This window comes from Mixophyes fleayi, chromosome 2, assembly GCF_038048845.1.
Source record: "Mixophyes fleayi isolate aMixFle1 chromosome 2, aMixFle1.hap1, whole genome shotgun sequence".
NCBI lineage: Eukaryota > Metazoa > Chordata > Amphibia > Anura > Limnodynastidae > Mixophyes > Mixophyes fleayi.
Window position 1 is genome coordinate 213,530,732 of NC_134403.1, and position 20,156 is coordinate 213,550,887.

Here is a 20,156-nt window from a genome sequence, read left to right on the forward strand (position 1 = left end):
CACTCACAACTGCCTGCTGCCTTTCCTGAGCAAGCTCTGCACTGGTGGTATCCCGATCCCGCAGCTGAATCAACTTAAGGAGACGTTCCTGACGCTTGCTGGACATTCTTGGCGCTCTGAAGCCTTCTTCACAACTATTGAACCTCTCTCCTTGAAAAACTTGATGATCTGATAAATGGCTGATTTAGGTGCAATCTTACTAGCAGAAATGTTGTTTTTGGGATAAAGTTCATTGTCATGGCAAGAAAGGACTTTGACATTTATTGCAATTCATCTGATCACTCTTCATGACATTCTGGAGTATATACAAATTGCCATAATAAAAACTGAGGCAGCAGACTTTGTGAAAAATAATATTTGTGACATTCTCATAACTTTTGACCATAACTGTAAACTAATATTTTTTAAAATAATGCCAGATGATAAAATTCAGTATAAATATTTGGTCAATAACTTATAATAACTTATAAATACGAAATTACATGATACACAAGTACATCAAAACACAATTGTATAAAAATGCATAAAAATTCCCAGTGGTATTGTCCAAAATACCAACTAATGTAAATAGTCTTTGAGAAAGCTAACAGCAGTATAACATGACCACCAATAAGAGGGACCATGTAACCATGCATAAATCCAATCACGGAATATAGCAGTGACGATTGTTTACAGATTCTTGTAAGTCTGCGTAACAACAAGCTTCTTGATCCGAGCGAATACTTCCCAAAGTGTGCAAAGATGGTATAAGAATGCGTTCACAGTGATTGTCTTTGTAGCTGCTGAAAATGTATGGACAAACTTAAAAAAAGGAAAATGTGCCAGTGATAGGAAAATCATTAAGAACCTCTATCTCTCTATCCTTGACACTTACTGTGGAAGTATGGGGAACTAATCGATTTTTATCATCAGGTGATAAATAACAATGTTGTAGGTAGGAGAAGTGTCAGACCTCTGTCCCTCCTGACTCCATAGTAAATGGAGGCAACCTCTTTTGAAAGAAGTACAATTTCCATACATGAAAGTAAACAAACAGCAAAAGATTCAGCATAAGATATGATATCAATGACATATGAGGTAGATAGGGAGATGAGGGAGATCCGGGTGACACATCAGTCAAAGATGCAAGATGTGGACAGGGCTGGATACCTGGGTGCATCATACCGCTGCCTTAGAACTAGTTCCAATGCAGTAATTTGTTAATTTGGTACCTCTTCCTGGGTGATGGCGGTGAGCGCATGCTTTTTGCGTCAGTGGTCATAGGGCTTAAATATGGAGGACCAGAGCTCCTTGTAGCTTTCCTGCAGGTGAGAAACTGAATCTGCTGAATGCAGTTCTCAAATGGAGCCCCAGTCAGGTCCCAAACAGCCGAACAGCACCTACAGAAGGTAAACTCATACTTACCAACTTTCTTCAGCTCTCTTCCGGGAGCCTGCCGTTGGAGGTGGACGTGAGGGGGCAGGGCGCCAAAAATAGTTTTGGACCCGCCCCCTGTGACGTAATGACGCAAACACGTCATTTGACAGCGGGGGCGGGGCCAAACGCTGCAATTCACCGGGAATCTCGCGTTTGGGACCTAATTCTGCCCACTTCACTAGGAAGTGGGCACTTCCTAGTGAAGTGGGAACAATTCAGGAGATTGCCACACTCGCCCGGGAGTCCGGGAGACTCTCGCAAAATGCAGGAGTCTCCCGGACATTCCGGGAGAGTTGGCAAATATGGGTAAACTCCTAAGTGTAGGTGTGCTTTGTATTATATCTTCCTTTGCTTAGTCAGTCATTTGATACTTTTCAGTGCATGTGTAGAGCTTGGGAAGACGACAGCAAAATACAAAGAATATGTGAGGAAGGAAAGGAGTTGAAGGAATATTTTGTGCAAAATGTTATTCACAAGCAAAGGAGAAAAAACAGCCATCAGAACAGTATAAGGATTTTATAGATTGGTTAAAAAAAGTATTTGCTACTAAGAAAAATATATGTGCCCTGCAGGGGTTACAAGGTATCAAACAAGCTTAGATCTGGAGTTCATGTGTGTGCAGACTGTAATCCCCCAGAAGATATGTAGGATTCCTTTAGTAATGATTCTGGTGACGTTAAAGAGTGTTCCACAATGTTTAATCTGAAAAAAGTAGAACATTTATTGATTGATTTGTTGTAAAGAAATCTATGCTTATTCATGGTGGTCCTTACTGCCTCAAGTGAGGTTGTAGTTTTGAAATAAAGATTGACCCTTATGGGATGTTAAAAGGCTTTTGCATAGGCATGTGCATAGGCTGAAAATGTAAGGCATCTTAAATGTATATGATGTGGATATTAAATGGTGGGTACCTGTGTACTGAGTATGCCTAGAAATGAAAGGGGCACTGAAAGATATAGGTATGGTTAATAATTTGTTACCAGTAAAATTTAAAGTGAATCACTTGTACCATATGCAGTGTAGTCATATATATAGCTCTTTCAGTCTGTTTGTTCATTGGATCGGTTTTAGCTCCAGATACTGTACTAAAAATATAGTTGCTTCCCTAAACTTTCCCTGTAACGATATTCTCATGTTTCTACGTTTATTTTTTCATATTGAGGCTGTTCAAGTGAAACGAGAACTCCTGTTTTCAGTGCCGACAGTATAGATGATCGTAGCGCCTAATGAAATCCAGGTGGACCACACAGTACTTCCTGTACTACGGTGGCTGACAGGGGCTTACAGTTTGGCTGTGTAATTTTGCAAGCAACGCATTTTATCCACTGGGGACTTTTTCAAGGATGATGATTGTATCCCTAAGCCATTTGGGATACAATATATATGGCATTTGGGATCAAATAAACTTTATTGGTGATTAAAAAAGTATTTTAAAAAAGTATATCTTAAAATGTAATAAAAATATGAACTGCATACGTGATTCCTTGAGTTTTTAATTATAGTGTTAGATATATAAATGATAACTCTTCAGTCATAGAGAGGTATTGAGTTAAAAGTCTATTGCAGACTTATTGAGTGAATGGTACCTGCATGTATATTGTTTGGAGGGTAATGTACTATATGTTGCACACATATTCAAATGAACAAATTAGGATAAAGTACATTGCAAACTGGAAACATGGGAATGTCCATTAGTAAATGGAAGCATTTTCCTTATGATAAATACTGTAGATTGTTTCCTTTTCATATGATTGAAAAATAGAGATACTCTTTCTGAGCTGAAGAGTATGTCTTTGGTCACAAAGGCATCATGGACCTTTCATACAATACTGGATTTGAAAAGACTCATGGACTCTATGAATTCCATCATCATGTCAATAGGTGAAGGGGATTTTCTCATATCCATCAATCTATAGGATACCTATTATCATCACAGGAAGTTTTTTAGATTACGTGTACTGAGCCAACACTTTTAGTTCACTTGCCTGCCCTTTGAGCTGGTGATATCTCCAAGGACATTTACCAAGAAATTAGGAAGCAAGGGATCAAGATATGGCCTTATCTGGATGACATTCATGTGGTGAAGTCAAAACGCAGTGTCTGTTGTAAGACTAATCAAGCAATACAGTTTGCTGGATTGTGAACACGGTACAAAGTCATCTTATCCCATCACAACAGATTTAGTGTGGGTCCAGAGAAACATAATACTGAATAGAGTATTGTTATCACAAGTATATCAAGATATCAGTCTTTAGCACGTCAGTTGCAGGGTCAGAGACAAGTCTCAATAAAGAAAGGTCTGCGATTGGTGGTTATGTTCTCATCCAGAAAGAAAGTTAAGCCTTGGTCTCCATTGGAACTTATAAGGAAATGGAATTACAGAAGGACTTCCCTTAACCATGTCATTACCTGGAAAACCACCAGACAGGCGCTCATGTTAGGCCATAAGCTGCTAGGCTATTGAGTTTTTTCTCAATATTTACTTGGACAAAATAATACTCAGACCTATGCAGAATTCCTACCTAAGTTATTGTCCAGATTCCATATCAATCAAGAAAATAGTGCTGCCTTCTTTTTATCCACAGCTAAAAGAGGAGAGTAAAACAAATACTGTTGCTGGATCTATTAAGAGTGAGCTCTGTATATCTGTCTAGGATAGAATCACTCATGAAGACAGAACATTCATTGTGCATACAGCTGGGCCCAGAAGAGGGTATGCTCCCTCAAACCAAACTGTCCCCAACTGGTTCAGAGAAGCTATTAAACAGGCCTACAACAGTAATGGACACAAGGTGCCAGAGATCCTCAGCGCCATCTGGGACGTGTTTTTGTTACCTGTCTCTACCTACCTTGGAAAAGGAAACTACCCATAGTTATGGCTGCCGTGGAGTCTGTTGAAGAAAAGGAATTATCGGTAATTATAACAAACCTAAAACCACAATTCGTAGAATGTAGCACAAACAATACACATTTGCTTACAATTTAGTGAAATTTCAATAAAAACACTTTATGGGCTTTTTGATTTATTTTTTCCTTACTCTTCTTTACAAAATAGTGGTACTGTATCGCATGGAGTTATAAACAAAAACATTAATTCATGCACTCATCATCTCCCGCATCGACTATTGCAATTCCCTCCTTACTGGTCTTCCCAAAGTCAAACTTGAACCACTACAATCTATTTTGCCGGCAGCGACTAGATTGATTTTCCTTACTAACCGTTTTTCCTGTGCTGAGCCACTCTGTCAGTCTCTACATTGGCTGCCTGTATTTCAACGAATCCAATATAAAATTCTTCTACTAACATACAAGGCCATCTACAAAATTGCACCGACATACATCTCCTCACTGGTTTTGAAATACCTCCCTACTCTACACCTCCATTCTGCACAAGATCTACGTCTCTCCTCCACTCTCATCACATCCTCCCATTCTCGGTTACAGGATTTTTTCCGGGCTGCACCCACTTTGTGGAATTCCCTCCCACGCACAATAAGACTTTCCTCTAGTCTTCAAACCTTCAAGCGTTCACTGAAAACCCACCTCTTCAGACAAGGTTATGATATTCCTCAACCACCATCTTAATTTCCCTAGATTACCCTATTACCATCCTCTATACTGCTAATGCAAGACAACAACCCTCTGACCAACATTGCAACAAACACAGCCCTCTCAGTACTTTTACCTTTGCGTTCTAGCTGGTCCATTGTGCAATATGATGTAGCACATGCCCTTGTGTTTCTAACTCCCATTGTCCTATAGATTGTAAGCTCTCGAGCAGGGTTCTCTTACCTCTCTGTCTGTATGTATTACCCAGTATTGTCTCATCAATGTTTGTTCCTTATTGTAAAGCGCTACGGAATTTGCTGGCGCTATATAAATAAATGTTGATGTTGATGATGATGGTATTTCTGAAAATCGTTTAAAAAAAAAACCAACATACGATTTGTCTGGGTACTGCACAGAAATAATGATGTTGGAATATGATCAGCCCAAAGTTCCAAAACAGGCTCATCACGGGGTTGAAAAGCCTCATCAGTGAAGGAGTTAAATAAGGATTTTTAAAAGTTGTATTATTTGTGGTGTTGGCACAATAAAATATTCAATTAAATGTTCTCTTTAATATATAGACACTATATAAATAAAGGATGATAATAATAATAATAATAATTCATAATTAATAATTAATAATAAAAATCTTAGTGTGTCAGCAGGCAATCGCTTCACTCAAGGTAATTTAAAAACTTCACACACCCGCTTCTCCCCAGGGTGGCCAGCTTTCAGTGTGGGGCAGCCATAATTTACAAAAACAATAAATAAGTTACATGATATCGCTCATCCATTGTTTCAGGATTCCCCACAATGTTGGTGTTTTAGGTAGCCCAATGGTGGAACCTGTGCTAATTATAGCAACAAGGAACTCCAATGGTGTAATCGTTTTATGACTCAAGAAGCTCAAGTCTCCTTGTGAAAAAGAAAAATCAAAGGACCCTTTAAATGGCAAATAAAAATGTAGTGCCATAGAGGGGAGCATATGTTTGCAGTGACCAGCGTTTAAAGTAGAGGAGGAAGTACAACCCTTTTGATGTTTTTTCGCAAGGGCACTTGAGTTTCTTGATTCATAAAACACTATATACATTCCTGCTGCCTATCTGGGCCTGCCCGCTCTCAGTTAAAAAATCAATGTAAGCTAGTACAGATAGTGAATGATTTAGTAATCCTTTATGTCGATGTAATACATTTGGGTAAGATTTTTTTTTTACCAATAGTAGAAGTGCAAAGTTATCACTGCTCTGCTTTGCTGCCTGTCTGACTTGTCAGGACATGTGACGTTAATAAAGAACATTTTTGGTTTTATTTTGCTTTTAGATGTAATATAGCTAACTACTCTAATTCCTAGAAATTGTTCACATGCTCTTTCACACGTGGATGTTCATGTTAATAATGCAAAATGCAGAAACCCCTTTCTGTCATTCTAATGACCAGATAACTTTTCAAGCCTAAGGCAAAATCCTAGATACTTAATGTCAGGTCTAGCTATGTACGAGAATTTCCAATAAACAGAAAACTTGGTCTGTATATATGCAGTGACCTAGTTGATATGACTTCATTCACAGTATTTTCAAGGAGACTAGTGAATGGAAGACACAGATACATAACTGATGATGGTAAAAAGACAATCTATGTACAGCCACTAGAATCCTCATTGCACTGTATATTGGTCGCCAGAATGCTCTTTGTATTATACAGTGGTCACTAGAATGCTCCATGTATAGTATACAATATTTTCTGTATGCTATAGCAGTCCATGGAATGATCTAGTACTTGCTTTGTAATAGTAAACACAGTTGCTCACTATCATCATCATCATCAGCCCTGTACAGAGAACTCACTCACATCAGTCCCTGCTCCATTGGAGCTTACAGTCTAAATTCCCTAACATAAACACACATAGACAGACAGAGAGAGACAAGGGTCAATTTTGATAGCAGCCAATTAACCTACTAGTATGTTTTTGGAGTGTGGGAGGAAACCTGAGCACCCGGAGGAAACCCACACAAACACGGGGAGAACATACAAACTCCACACAGATAAGGCCATGGTCGGTGATTGTACTCATGACCCCAGCGCTGTGAGGCAGAAGTGTTAACCACTTAGTCACTGTGCTGCCCCAGTATCGCTCACTATCTTACTTGTGTCATAGGATGACACCGATAAAATTGGTGCCATCTGTTCGTTCGTCACTGCAAGATTAGTAATGTCTAGTACTCTTTTTTCACTCTGCAACATTCCCTCTTTGCTTCCTCAACTATTTATTTTCCTCCTTATTTTGGGGGGCATAGAAGGTATTTATAATGTCTTAATTTCTTCACTAGGACTTTCTACTACCTAAGTGTGCCTCTGGTGGACACTTTAACTTAGAAATCATGGAGAACTCTAATTTACATAAAACTGAGCAAAATTTTGTCTTTTTTTACATTACATGGGATTGTGGCATCATTAATGTCTGCCTGTTCTAGCAATCATAATGCATATTTTCTCTGATATATAATAGTGTAGGGTTGCAATTAGAGCTTTTGCCAAGCAGAAAATAGGTAATGAATCTAAAGTGTCTTATTTGTCCATCTACACTGACCAACAAGCAGTAAAAAACAAATACAGATTTTGTCAATTATAATATCTTCCATAGTTTACTGTACTTTCAAAAGGGTCATTCATTTATCTCTAGTGCAGACTACCAGTGCGTAAACACATTTTGAGACTTGCTAATTCTTTTCGTAATTCCATATTTAACGTCCTTTAGCGTCCAAGGTTTAAAGGCTGCAAGAGATGGGCACTTTGGACTAGCTCCGCTATCATTATTTGCCATCAGTTTTCCGTTTACATTTCTAAATGCCCTGGAGAATTCACAGCTGAGGAAAAAAGAGAATTGTATGATAGCTTGTGCTAATTTACTCTATTTTTCCATTTGACAGTGAGAAACAAATAGTGCTCGTCTTTTAAACAGCATGAATCCCAATACCCCTCTCTTGTTTGTTTACTCTGCAGAAATCTCACATCTCGACCTTTGAGAAGATGTGGGCGTTCATGAGCAGCAAGCCATCTTCGCTCGTTAAGAGTAACGAGGAAGGCATCCAGCGAGTTCTATCATCTGACTACGCTCTGCTAATGGAATCAACAGCTATTGAGTATATAATTCAGAGGAACTGCAATCTAACACAGATTGGAGGGCTCATAGACTCAAAGGGCTATGGAATCGGGACACCCATGGGTAAGATGAAGTGCTCTGATTTGTGGAAACACTTGTTTGCACAACCATTTTGTGGCAGGATTATGTTTCTTGTTTCATTTATCATAGATGTAGATCCTCTAAGGTGAGCACAAAAGGTATACAGCAGAAACCATTATTTCACACTATCTGATTTTGTGAACATCTCGATATCAGGAAACCCTTCACCAGAGTTGATAAGGACCTAGGTCTAGACGTGGCAATGCTCCTTATCAGCTCTCAGTGGAGGAGCACAACTAGCAGAGACTGATGGTGATAAAAAGGAATTATGATTTCCTTCCTATTTTGATACATAATCTACAATAATTCATTTACTCTTCTAATAACATCAATTAGCTCGTATTAAGTAGTATATATAGGGAACATTTGTACAGGTACATTTTTTATCTTTTTAATTTCTCTTATAGCAATGTTTTCTTTATCAGTTTATACAGTTTGTAGAAAAAGAATGTAATAGTGACTGTGAATAAAGGGTCAGACAATCTGCACACTGCTATGGAGAAAAGGCTTTATTAAGAGGAAATGACTGAAGCAACAATGTAAAGGCAGACATCCTCAGACATCTGTGGAAAGATGAATGTGTTCATGGATGTCACTGTTTCAATTTCCTAGGATAATGTTTCATTTTACATTAGCATAATATGGCAGCTTTCAGTAATATTATTAAATGCAAATATGCGGATGGAAAAATATAAAGTATGTCCACTAACCACGTTTTAATTGAAACAAAGTAAAACATACTTAGATTTTACATTTAGCGCGACATAACTCACATTATGATTGTCTTCCCTTAGGGTCTCCATATCGGGACAGGATCAGCATTGCCATCCTCCAGCTGCAGGAGGCTGATGAAATCCACAAGATGAAAGAAAGGTGGTGGAGAGCTGGAGGTTGTCCAGAGGAAAGGAACAAGGAGGCCAGTGCGCTGGGCATCCAGAATATGGGAGGCATCTTTATAGTGTTGGCAGCTGGTCTAATTCTCTCTGTAGTAGTGGCTGTGGCAGAGTTTATATATAAACTGAGGAAGACGGCAGAGAGAGAACAGGTCAGTTAATGTCTCTGTACACATACACATCGGCATGATGACATATAAGCGTTGTATGTATTATGCATATGATTTCCATGTAGATGACCCAGTTTTTACTACTAAGTTAATGTGATTATTTTTCTACAATTCACTCCTGGTACTCCTTGGGGTATATTTACTAAACTGCGGGTTTGAAAAAGTGGAGATGTTGCCTATAGCAACCAATCAAATTCTAGCTGTCATTTTGCAGAATGCACTAAATAAATGACAGCTAGAATCTGGTTGGTTGCTATAGGCAACATCTCCACTTTTTCAAACCCGCAGTTTAGTAAATATACCCCACTGGACTGACAGAGCAAGTGGAAATACTAAAGCAAGGGTTGACTTCTATGATTTATCCCAGTTTTATACTTTAAAATTGTGGGAACAGGTTTCTGCAAGCATGCTATAGTTCATTTAATAAAGTTTGCGTACAGCTTGCTAAGAAACTGAGCTTATTGGAAACAGATTTATTTAACATACTCACAAGAAATGATTGGAAATTTTAGTATGGAATTAAACGTTATAGTGACAGTAATCAGGTTAGTTCTGGTATAAGACTGACCCACTGTATAAAACTCCTATTCTGGGTTTATAGTTTATTATTTTTATTTGACAATACAGTATATCATTGAAAGTAGGTAGTATGTTGCCAAAAGCATAGTCTGTGTTTTAATAAAACTCTGAGGATGCTAAGCAATTTAAAGGTTGATCCTAATGTGGCCACATACAAGGCTACACCTGCTGCTATGCTCAACCAGAGAGTCAGGGTCGCTGTTCAGTTTGGCCACACATATACATAACATAAAGACAGTGTAAGAGACGTTAAGATTTATACAATAAAATTAGTAAACATAAAATATATATTTGTGGGTTGCAAAAAATTTCATACATTTTGTGAGGAATTAAATATTTTATTACAATCTAGAAATATGCAATATACAAACAAGAATATATATGTACTGTATGTATATGTGTGGGAATATCTAATATATAAATGCTTAGTGGCGTCTGTGTGTGTGTGGGGAAAAAAAACCAAGTTGCAGCGCCACCTGCTGGGCAGAGTTATACACTGACCTACTAAATTCTTAGTGTGTGTGGGAAAAAAAATTCAAAAAGGGCTGAAATTTGGTAGGGCTCATTTTCGTGAGGTAATTTTACCTCATGAACACACATGTGTAGAGGCGTGCGTTAGTGTGTGTGTGTGTGGAAAAAACTATTTTCTCAGAAAGGGCTCATCCAATTGACCTGAAATTTGGTATACTGACATTATTTGACAAAAAAATTAGAATAGTCAAGTCAGTTAACTTCCATCATCATATATATATATACAAGTTAACCCGTGCATGATACTCATGCATTCTAGTCAAATCAAGCTACTTAAGGTGTTAAAAAGGTTCTTGTCATGCATTTGGGCCTAGCCCAGGCCTCCTCAGGGGAAGATCGTTACTTCCCGACGCAAGCGCCCTTTTTAATGTGTGTTCATGAGGTAAAATTACCTCACGAAAATGAGTTTGACCCCTCAACTCGTAAATTTAGCCTTTACTACCCCTCCCACGGGGGGAAGGGGGGATGATGTAAGTTAACTGACTTGACTATTCTAATTTTTTAGTCAAATAATGTCAGTATACCAAATTTCAGGTCAATTGGATGAGTCCTTTCTGAGAAAATTGTTTTTTCCACACACACACACACACACACACACACTAACGCACGCCTCTACACATGTGTATTCATGAGGTAAAATTGCCTCACGAAAATGAGTTTGAGCCCTACCAAATTTCAGCCCTTTTTGAATTTTTTTTCCCACACACACTAACAATTTAGTAGGTCAGTGTATAACTCTGCCCAGCAGGTGGCGCTGCAACTTGTTGTTTTTTTTTTCACACACACACAGACAGACAGACGCCACTAAGCATTTATATATATATATATATATATATATATATATATATATATATATTATATATAAAATATAGTAGAAATATAAAATATAGTAGAAATATAAAATATAGTGTGTTTAGGCAACTCACTGGGTAATTAATATATATATATATATATATATATATATATATATATACACAAGTCAACCTGTGCATGATACTCATGCATTTTAGTCAAATCAAGCTACTTAAGGTGTTAAAAAGGTTCTTGTCATGCATTTGGGCCATAGCCCAGGCCTCAACCACCAACCACTCCTCACTATCACCCCCGGCAACCACCAACCACTCCCAACTGTCACTTCTCCTTCAAAAAATATATATATATTTTTTTAAAATCTTTATAAACACTTTTAACAATTAACAAATTAAATTAACAAATTAAAAACATCTTAGTATACCAAATTTCAGCCCTTTTTGAAAAAATTTTCCCACACACACTAAGAATTTAGTAGGTCAGTGTATAACTCCGCCCAGCAGGTGGTGCTGCAGCTTGGTTTTATTTTGTCCACACACACACAGACAGACTAACACACGCCACTAGACATATATATATAAAATACCCAGTGAGTTGCCTCAAAGGGCTGACATTTCAATATGTTACATACCTTGACATTATCCAAAATTAAGAGCATTAGAACAATATCGTTATAATAAACTTCGGAACCATGAGGTAGAGATCTAGTTTTGCTATTATGACTATGGGAATATTTCATTATTTGTTTAGCATATAATAATAATTACAGCATTTACTCTGACTACACAAGGTCTGATTTTATGCCACTTATTTTTATGCCCTTCCTTCTTCAGCGTTCTTTCTGCAGCACAATGGCTGATGAGATCCGATTATCTCTTACCTGTCAGCGGCGTGTCAAACACAAGCCCCAGCCACCCATGATGATCAAGAGCGATGCAGTAATTAACATGCACACTTTCAATGACAGGAGACTGCCAGGGAAGGATAACATGACCTGCAATACCGGACTCACACCAGTGTTCCCATAGAACAAATACAATGTGTGCACAATTATCCAGAAATCAGTCCTCAAATAACTGGTCTATGCCCTTCACCAATTTTAACAAGCAAAGTCAAGGGCATCAGACCATCCTTTCAGTCTACAGCCAGAAGTATCTTGTTTACAAACAAAACTTACAAAAACAATTGATCGCCAAGTTAATATCATCATCCATGGACATTGAGAAGCCTCAAAAACTTTGTGGTATTTTTGAGCATGGCAATAAAAAGGAAAATGACTCCCTCTTTTCTTCTATGTCTGTGCTGAAAGCATTGACTTCGAAGTGGGAGGATCAGTTCTGTCTTGTACACAGCACATTTGGTACATACATGTGGTCTGCCAAACTGCTCAATGGGAACTCATACCTCAATGCTGTGCCTATGAGGAGTTTGCAAGAGGCGCAGACTTTAACATATGTCTGAATCAGACAGCTAATGGGTCCTTTAATGCGGCTAAATCATGAAGATTACTGCTTCAGAACTAATGCCAATGTAGAAGATACTCCTAAGCTGAGGAAAGGGAACTGTATTACATCATCCAGTTACCTGTTTTCCTTTCCTTTGCACAAATAAACAAGACTCTAAGCACGAACCTTCAACTTGCAAGGAAAATCATGTCACACAGTGATGCCATTCTGTAAACACTTATGTTAACCATACGTCTTTATTACAGTTTAGTGAGTCCTTACAAAGTTACCACAATTCTCAAAATACCCCACAGGACCATGTTACCAACCCAGGAAACAATTGAAGTTACCAAAGATAGGATTTTGTCTGTTATACACTACAATAATACTCAATAGTGTGATTAACAAGGGTAATAATTAATTCTTATATAAAAGAAAACCAGTGGGAATTGTGGTTTTGTCCATACACTGAAGACAAAATAGTTTTGTAAGTCAGCTATGGTATTCTGTGAATAGTGACACTTTGGAATTTGTGTACAGAGAAATTGTAGTGACCCAGCTGTCATAGTTATGTGCCCATGATGTCATTTTCCTGATTCTCAGTGATAAAAATATTCTGTTACGTACAGTGCAGTTTTGCAAAGCAAACACATATTGGTCCAGCTTTTCTTTGTCATACCAGTACTTAATATTGCAACAAATCCCTGTCAAATGTGTACAGTAATGTAATGAAACATAAGTATATGAAGTTGTTTACACCCTCTTGTGCCAGAAACAAAATGGAGAAGGCACCAGCCAAGATGAGAGTGAGGGAAGTCATCTTCATACACACCCTTTAATCACACGCTCAATTTTGAAGGCTGTCAATTTGTTTGCACAACAAATATTTAGGCACACTATCACTACTTCCTAAGTTAACTGTTGGTTCAGCCCATATATGTGTTGCCTCCACTACTTGAAGAAGATGGGCATACTATAAATAATAAACCACACAGTTTTGACATCTGTGTTGCTGTCAGTTTTACCATTAAATTGAACTAGTAAAAATAACTTTTAATAGGTCTATCTATCTATAGCTTGCCTTTTACCTCCCCCCCCCCCCACACCAAAATTAAAACCATTTGGTATTACCATAATGGAATATGCACATTATTGTGTGAGTTGTTAGTGATTCATATTTAGGGGTATATTTACTAAACTGCGGGTTTGAAAAGTGTAGATGTTGCCCCATTGCAGCCAATCAGATTCTAGCTGTAATTTTGTAGAATGTACTAGATAAATGATAACTAGAATCTGATTGGTTGATATAGGCAGCATCTCCACTTTTTCATACCTGCAGTTTAATAAATATACCCCTTAGTGTGTAAAGAAAAAAGAGCAAATTATTCTTTGGATGATCACTGCAGTATTATGATGTGTAAATTCTTGAACACAACAAGAAATATTTACGAACTGGAAAACTGCAGTGCATATTTTCGTTTAAGACATCACATGCCCAATTTTGCTCCATTGTAGCAGCTTTTAAAGGGAATTGCAAACTTACAAAGCAAGACACATACTCATTCTCTGGATGGTAGTCCCAAAGGATTGTGTGCTATCTGGTTAAGTAAGTGCACCATTGTGGGCCCACACTTTTTTGTGGTTCATAAAAAACCGTTACAGTATGTTTGGATATATGTTACTTAGACAGTACATATGTGCGAGAAACTGACATTGCTTTTACTTTATCTCACATTGGAATGATAAAAGGGAATTTCTATGGGTTTTTGCACATTTGCATTTTGTTAGTAAATAACCCATATTGTGTTCCATTATTTCATTGCATAGTGAGCATAAATAATTATAAACAAACAACCTGGAAAATGCCAAGGGTTCCCTCAAATAAATAAATCCTTGACAGGTGACACAAAGTAGGTTAGAAACAGTTGTCCATAATTCTTACCTATAATCATCATGTACCTGACAACAGTGTCCTCCATTCTTTCATAACAATGTCATCAAGCATGGGTTAGCAACCTGTGGTCTATCAGTACAGAACTACATCTCCCAGCATTCTCCCTGACCACTGGGGAGCCATCATATGCATATCCAACCATGTACAGTAGGTATTTTTCAGAGTTTTTCTATTACCTATAGGAAGTGTGGCTTGTGCAAACCATGAGGTCTTCACCATTCATACGGGCCATGAGGTTATGTGTAAATTGATTAGAATAACAGGATTATCTAAACAGAATTAATCTCCACAATTAGTAAAGGAAGAGATGTAGGTGACACTCAGACAAAGGTGAGCATTAAGTTCTTTGCACTTCTGTCCTCCCCCATTTATTCCACTTTCTTGGCACCTCAGTTTATTTATTCCCAAAACATATTGAATGTATACCTACTGTTATTTCCTCCCCACTCCGCATTTAATATATCACATCTGCATTTCATACTTCCCTCAATACATTTATCACCATTTAATTCATGTATCATCACCATCCTCTTTATTTACTTCTGTTTAAGTGCAAGTTGTGCAATTGATGATTCAATTGTACCTGACGCTTAATATTCAATTTAGTTAATTATTTTTTTACAGAAATAGCATTAACATATTCTGTTTTGATCCATTAAATATTTTAGATTGTGGTTAGATTTTGCATTCTTTTCTGATGATTTTCAGAACTTCAATTTGACATGCCATTTCACAAAGGATTGAGCCTATGGAGAAACAATCTTTGAGTTCCGCTTTTGATTCGCCATTCCACACAACATCTGTAAATTCCGCAAGCTGCAGAGGCAGGGGCAACTATGGTATTAATGTGTTATGTTCTATTGTGTGTTTGGGGTATAATGGATAATCCTGAGTGGTACAAAAATGATCGAAAAAAAATAACAGGGGGACTTGTGCATGGAACATTTAAATCCCACTGTAGATACATGCAAAATTCTGCTTCCAAATATGAAATAAGGTGAATATTTCACAGAATAATTTTGCTCACCTCTACTCTGAACAAAGGGTCGTTTTAATTTTTCAATGAAACAGCATAATGCTGTTTTTAAAAATTGTTTCACAGTTTTCCCTAGCAAAACTGTCACATTTAAAGTAAAGATGATTTAATAACATATACTGTGTGCTAATTATTATTACTAGCATTGGTTTTGCTTTATTTATTTTTTATTTCAATTTCTCTTTGGTTTCACTTCTTTTAAAATTATTTGCAATCTACTTTGAGCAGCAAAGATGCTTGTACCATCTTATAATTTATGTACATTATGCTATGGTATATATCACAGTCTAACTGGGTAGGATTTACAGAAAATAAAAGAGATTTTGCAGTACCCTAAAGTGTGGTAATATATTTTTCACCACTTTAAAATGGCTTACAAAACAGGGGAGTGCCTGGGAGAACCAATGACAAGCTGCAATGTCCATTAACCGTGTAGGTCTGGTAGAAAAATGACTGCATGGAGCATATCTATAATGCCAAGTGGTGCAGCTTTACATAATCAGTGCTGTTTAAAAGCATTCACAGTGCTGTAATCACATACAGTTTAGACTTATCTGACCAGTATGCATTATAGAGGCTATTCTCGCTTCCATTATATTGTATGAACTACATTCTGACCATATATGCTGACAAACGTTCCATTATCTAAAGTCAATCCCATTTTGTTCTCCAATACACAGTGCTGAGCTAAATTATCCTGGCTAGTATGCAGCGTGAGTCTCATTATGATGTCTAGTTTACAATCTGAGGTCTAGTCTGATTTCCTTTATGTAGTGTAAAACCCTTTCTAAAGACTGGTATATGCTGACTAGGATGTCCATATATGATGTGAACCACATTCTACTGCCCAATAAACGGTGCCGAGTCAGATTTTGATGTGCAGTATACAGTGAGGGTCTTATTCTGATTCTAAAATACTGTATAATCATCTTTAACACTAAGAACCATAATTATGATATGGGGGAAAGACGCACATTTAAGTAAGGTTAACATTTATGAAGAGGATATCACAGCTGATATAGTAGAGAGCTGCTGCTTTGCATTTCTCTTTGAATTTCAAAACTGCTATTTTGCTCAAGAATTTCAGAACTTATGCAAAATGACTAAAGCTAAAGCTGGCCCTAGCCATTGAAGCCTATGGGGAAAGCATTGCAGTAGAGGGATCTTCGGATCCCTCACCGCAATAACCCTCTCTCCCCTCCGGTCACTATTGCAAAGGTGGCCACTTTGTGATAGTGACCATAGAACATAGGTGACAGATCTTCGCAAGAACAGCAGTTTTTCGTGATGCTGTTCCTAGTGGAGAATTTTAATAAATAATCACGATATTTCAATCCTTATGTTTGCTATAAGGATTGCAATTAATTGTGGTTAAAATGCTGTGGGCAATGAACATTCGTGTACAACTACTAAGAAGATTAGGAATTCAGCAGGGCCTTCTAATTCTTCCTAATTCAATTGAATGGTTCAAGATAACCTGAATTAAGGACATCGTAGTAAAGTTATATAAATTAGAGAGTGAGATAATGTATGCCTCAGTCTGTGCTGCTTACTAAACATATGCAGCCCTGCTGTTTCCATGTGACTGTAGAATGTGCCCTGGATCTAGCTACACTACATTTCCAAGATTTAGTAGAACCAAGAAGGGAGTTAATAGGAGGACAGTAGACATGGGTTTGACCAGGGCCATCTTAACAACATTATGGGCCCCCGGGCAAAGCAGTGCACCGGGGCCCCTACATATATATATATATATGTAGATAGATATAGATGTATAGAGATACAGATATAGATATAGAGATAGATAGATGTACTTGCTCAGTGACCCTTGAAGGTTTTTCTTGCAGGTTTTTTCTTTTGCAGGATTATTTATTCTAATTAAGAACCCTGCCTATGGGGCCCCCTTGCCCGTGGGGCCCATTATGCCCAATGGAAAAGATGGCCCTGGGTTTGACCATATAACTTAAAACTATGTAAAGTCAGAATTGTAAAATAATGTATATAAAATGTTGCAGATTATCAAGCTAAATAATATACCCGTAATAAATAGCCAATTCCATTATGATCTTTTTCACTCCTCTGCAGCAGGTTGGCATGTTATAAGTGAGGTGCTTCTCTAACCAAGCAGGCAGACAGTGGCAGACATGTTTGCAGACTTCTCTGCAGAATTGCACTTCGAGGATTGGTGGATTTATTATCAGAGCTCTAGTGAAATGTCAGGTTAACACTGAACAATATATTTTAGCTTCATGGTTCATATATGGAAATTTCAATTTTGGGGTTAATGGTCCTTTATTTTCCAGTGCAGAATGTAAGTATTTATTAAGGCCACATAAGTCACTCATTGACTGTTCCTTATGGGAAAGCTAATTATGATATACATGCATCTCATGTTTATGCAGCATTCTAACAAAACAAAACTGTTTTATGCTACTGATAGGTACTTGGTCATTTGTACCCATCAAAGCCATTTTTGTAATTACTCATTTTGAAAATAAAAATGTTCATATGATTTTACTCATCTGTCTAAAGCCGTTTAATAACCTATGGAACACTGTTATGTGAGTAAAACCAATGGACAAGACCTTTGTTTGCTTTGCTGATGCAGAGAATAGTATATAAATTAGTATGGGTTGCAAGAGTAAACAGTCATAAAATATATAAACAGAATGCATGAGTATTCAGGGGATGCTCATACCCGTAGCACTGAGAATAATTAGTATGCCGTATCGGAGAAACAACTTCACATACTTTTGAGCACAGCAAGTGTCAGAATCTCTGGTAACGTTACATCACTTTAAAATTAGCCTAATTTAGTATATTCTAGAGCCGTTTTAAAAGCAACTTATATTGCTATACATTAGCAGCTATGAACCCAAACTGTCTGCAAAATGTATTCAGAGCCTGCTTTACCTGTCACAATAAATAAGTACAATTTCATAAATATTGGCTGACAAAATTGCATTGATTGAGGTTAGTTATGCACAAACTTCTTTGCGGCTGATAAATATTATAAATGCAAAACGCAAACTTTCACTTGTGCTGTGGACAGTTATTGATTATTCTATGTCTGTGGCGCGGGATTCCTTGTTGTGCCCTGTGTGTATCCCTTTCTGTTAAAGTATGGTCATCTTTTCCTAGTCTAATGTTAGGAGTGATAATGGAAAGCACATTTACACTCCACACTCATTTCTTAGTTTTGTCTAGCAAGATTCTCTAACCTTGTTAAAATGGTGACACAGACAATTGACATTTGGATTGCTAGATATATAGAGTATTTATGTTTAGGAGGAGACATTCAAGCATAGCATCATATTATATTAAGACTATAATTTACTGACACTTACGGAGAACTTAAATGGAAGAATAGTTTTCAAAAAAATAATTTCTAAATAAAGGGAGGAGCATACAACAAATATACAAGGAACGTTATATAGACTCTCCTGATCTACTGTGCCAATTTGCTAGCCTGCAGCCTGACTTTAAGAATTCATTCCCAGGCGAAGCCAAGCTTATTGTATATTCTGTACACTATTTACACATACTCACCTTCTCAGATGTATTTCTATAGATTTTTGTGCCTCAACATTAAAGGTAAGAATCTCTTTAAATAATGAATAGTTTTTACTGCCATGATACAATCTTACTTTTTTTTTTTAATGGAATTCACAGTAGAATATTACATAAATGTTGCATAGGGAAATATTTATTATCATTTATTCATATCACAACAAGCATATTACCTAGCTCTGTATAGACAGCATGTAATTATTCACATCCGTCCAGTGGCCGAAGTGGGGGTATATACGGCGGCATGTCATACCACCACTATATCCTTATACTGTCAAACTCCATTCACTTACATTCCCTTACATTTTTCATACCGCCACTTCTAAAGTTCCATGCCGCAGCTTCTAAATTTCCACTTCGACCACTGCATCAGTTTCTGCCTCATTGGAGCTTACAGTCTAAATGTCTACTTCACATACATCATCTTTGTGTGTGTTTCCTCCGGGTGCTCTGGATTCCTCCCACACTCCAAAAACATACTAGTAGGCTAATTAGCAGCTACCAGATTGACCCTAGTCTCTCTTTCTGTCTGTGTATGTTAGGGAATTTAGACTGTAAGCTCCAATGGGGCAAGGGCTGATGTGAGTGAGTTCTCTGTACTGTGCTGCGGCATTAATGGCGCTATATAAATAGATGATGATGTTGACGATACACTAGTATACATTTTGTCAGAAGCCATTTAACTTACCATTATGCTTTTAGACTATGAAAGGAAACTGAAACAGTAGGATACCCACACAAACAGAGGGAGAACTTACAATATATAAACATAAAGTTTAGTATCTAACATTCCGTATAACATTACTTGCAATTTGTTTTCTGAACAAGGATGATAATTATTTAGCATTGCTTTATAAATGACCTTAACATATAGTTTAACTGGCTGTAAATTTTGCAATACAGCACTGAAAGAGACCAAACATTAATGGTAACTGTTAGGGGGTGTTATTTCTTCCTTCATT

The 20,156-nt window shown here is 37.3% G+C and overlaps 1 protein-coding gene across 1 annotated transcript in view; it reads left to right on the forward strand.

The window, feature by feature from the left end:
* Positions 1-13,635, forward strand: part of GRIK3 (glutamate ionotropic receptor kainate type subunit 3) — a 496,181-nt gene extending 482,546 nt beyond the window's left edge. The window contains exons 14-16 of the mRNA XM_075195435.1: positions 7,966-8,188; positions 9,001-9,251; positions 12,023-13,635. Of these exons, the coding sequence (XP_075051536.1) occupies positions 7,966-8,188; positions 9,001-9,251; positions 12,023-12,217 (669 nt within the window). The 3' untranslated portion in view covers positions 12,218-13,635. The remainder of the gene's footprint in view (positions 1-7,965; positions 8,189-9,000; positions 9,252-12,022) is intronic.
* Positions 13,636-20,156: the final 6,521 nt, after the last annotated feature.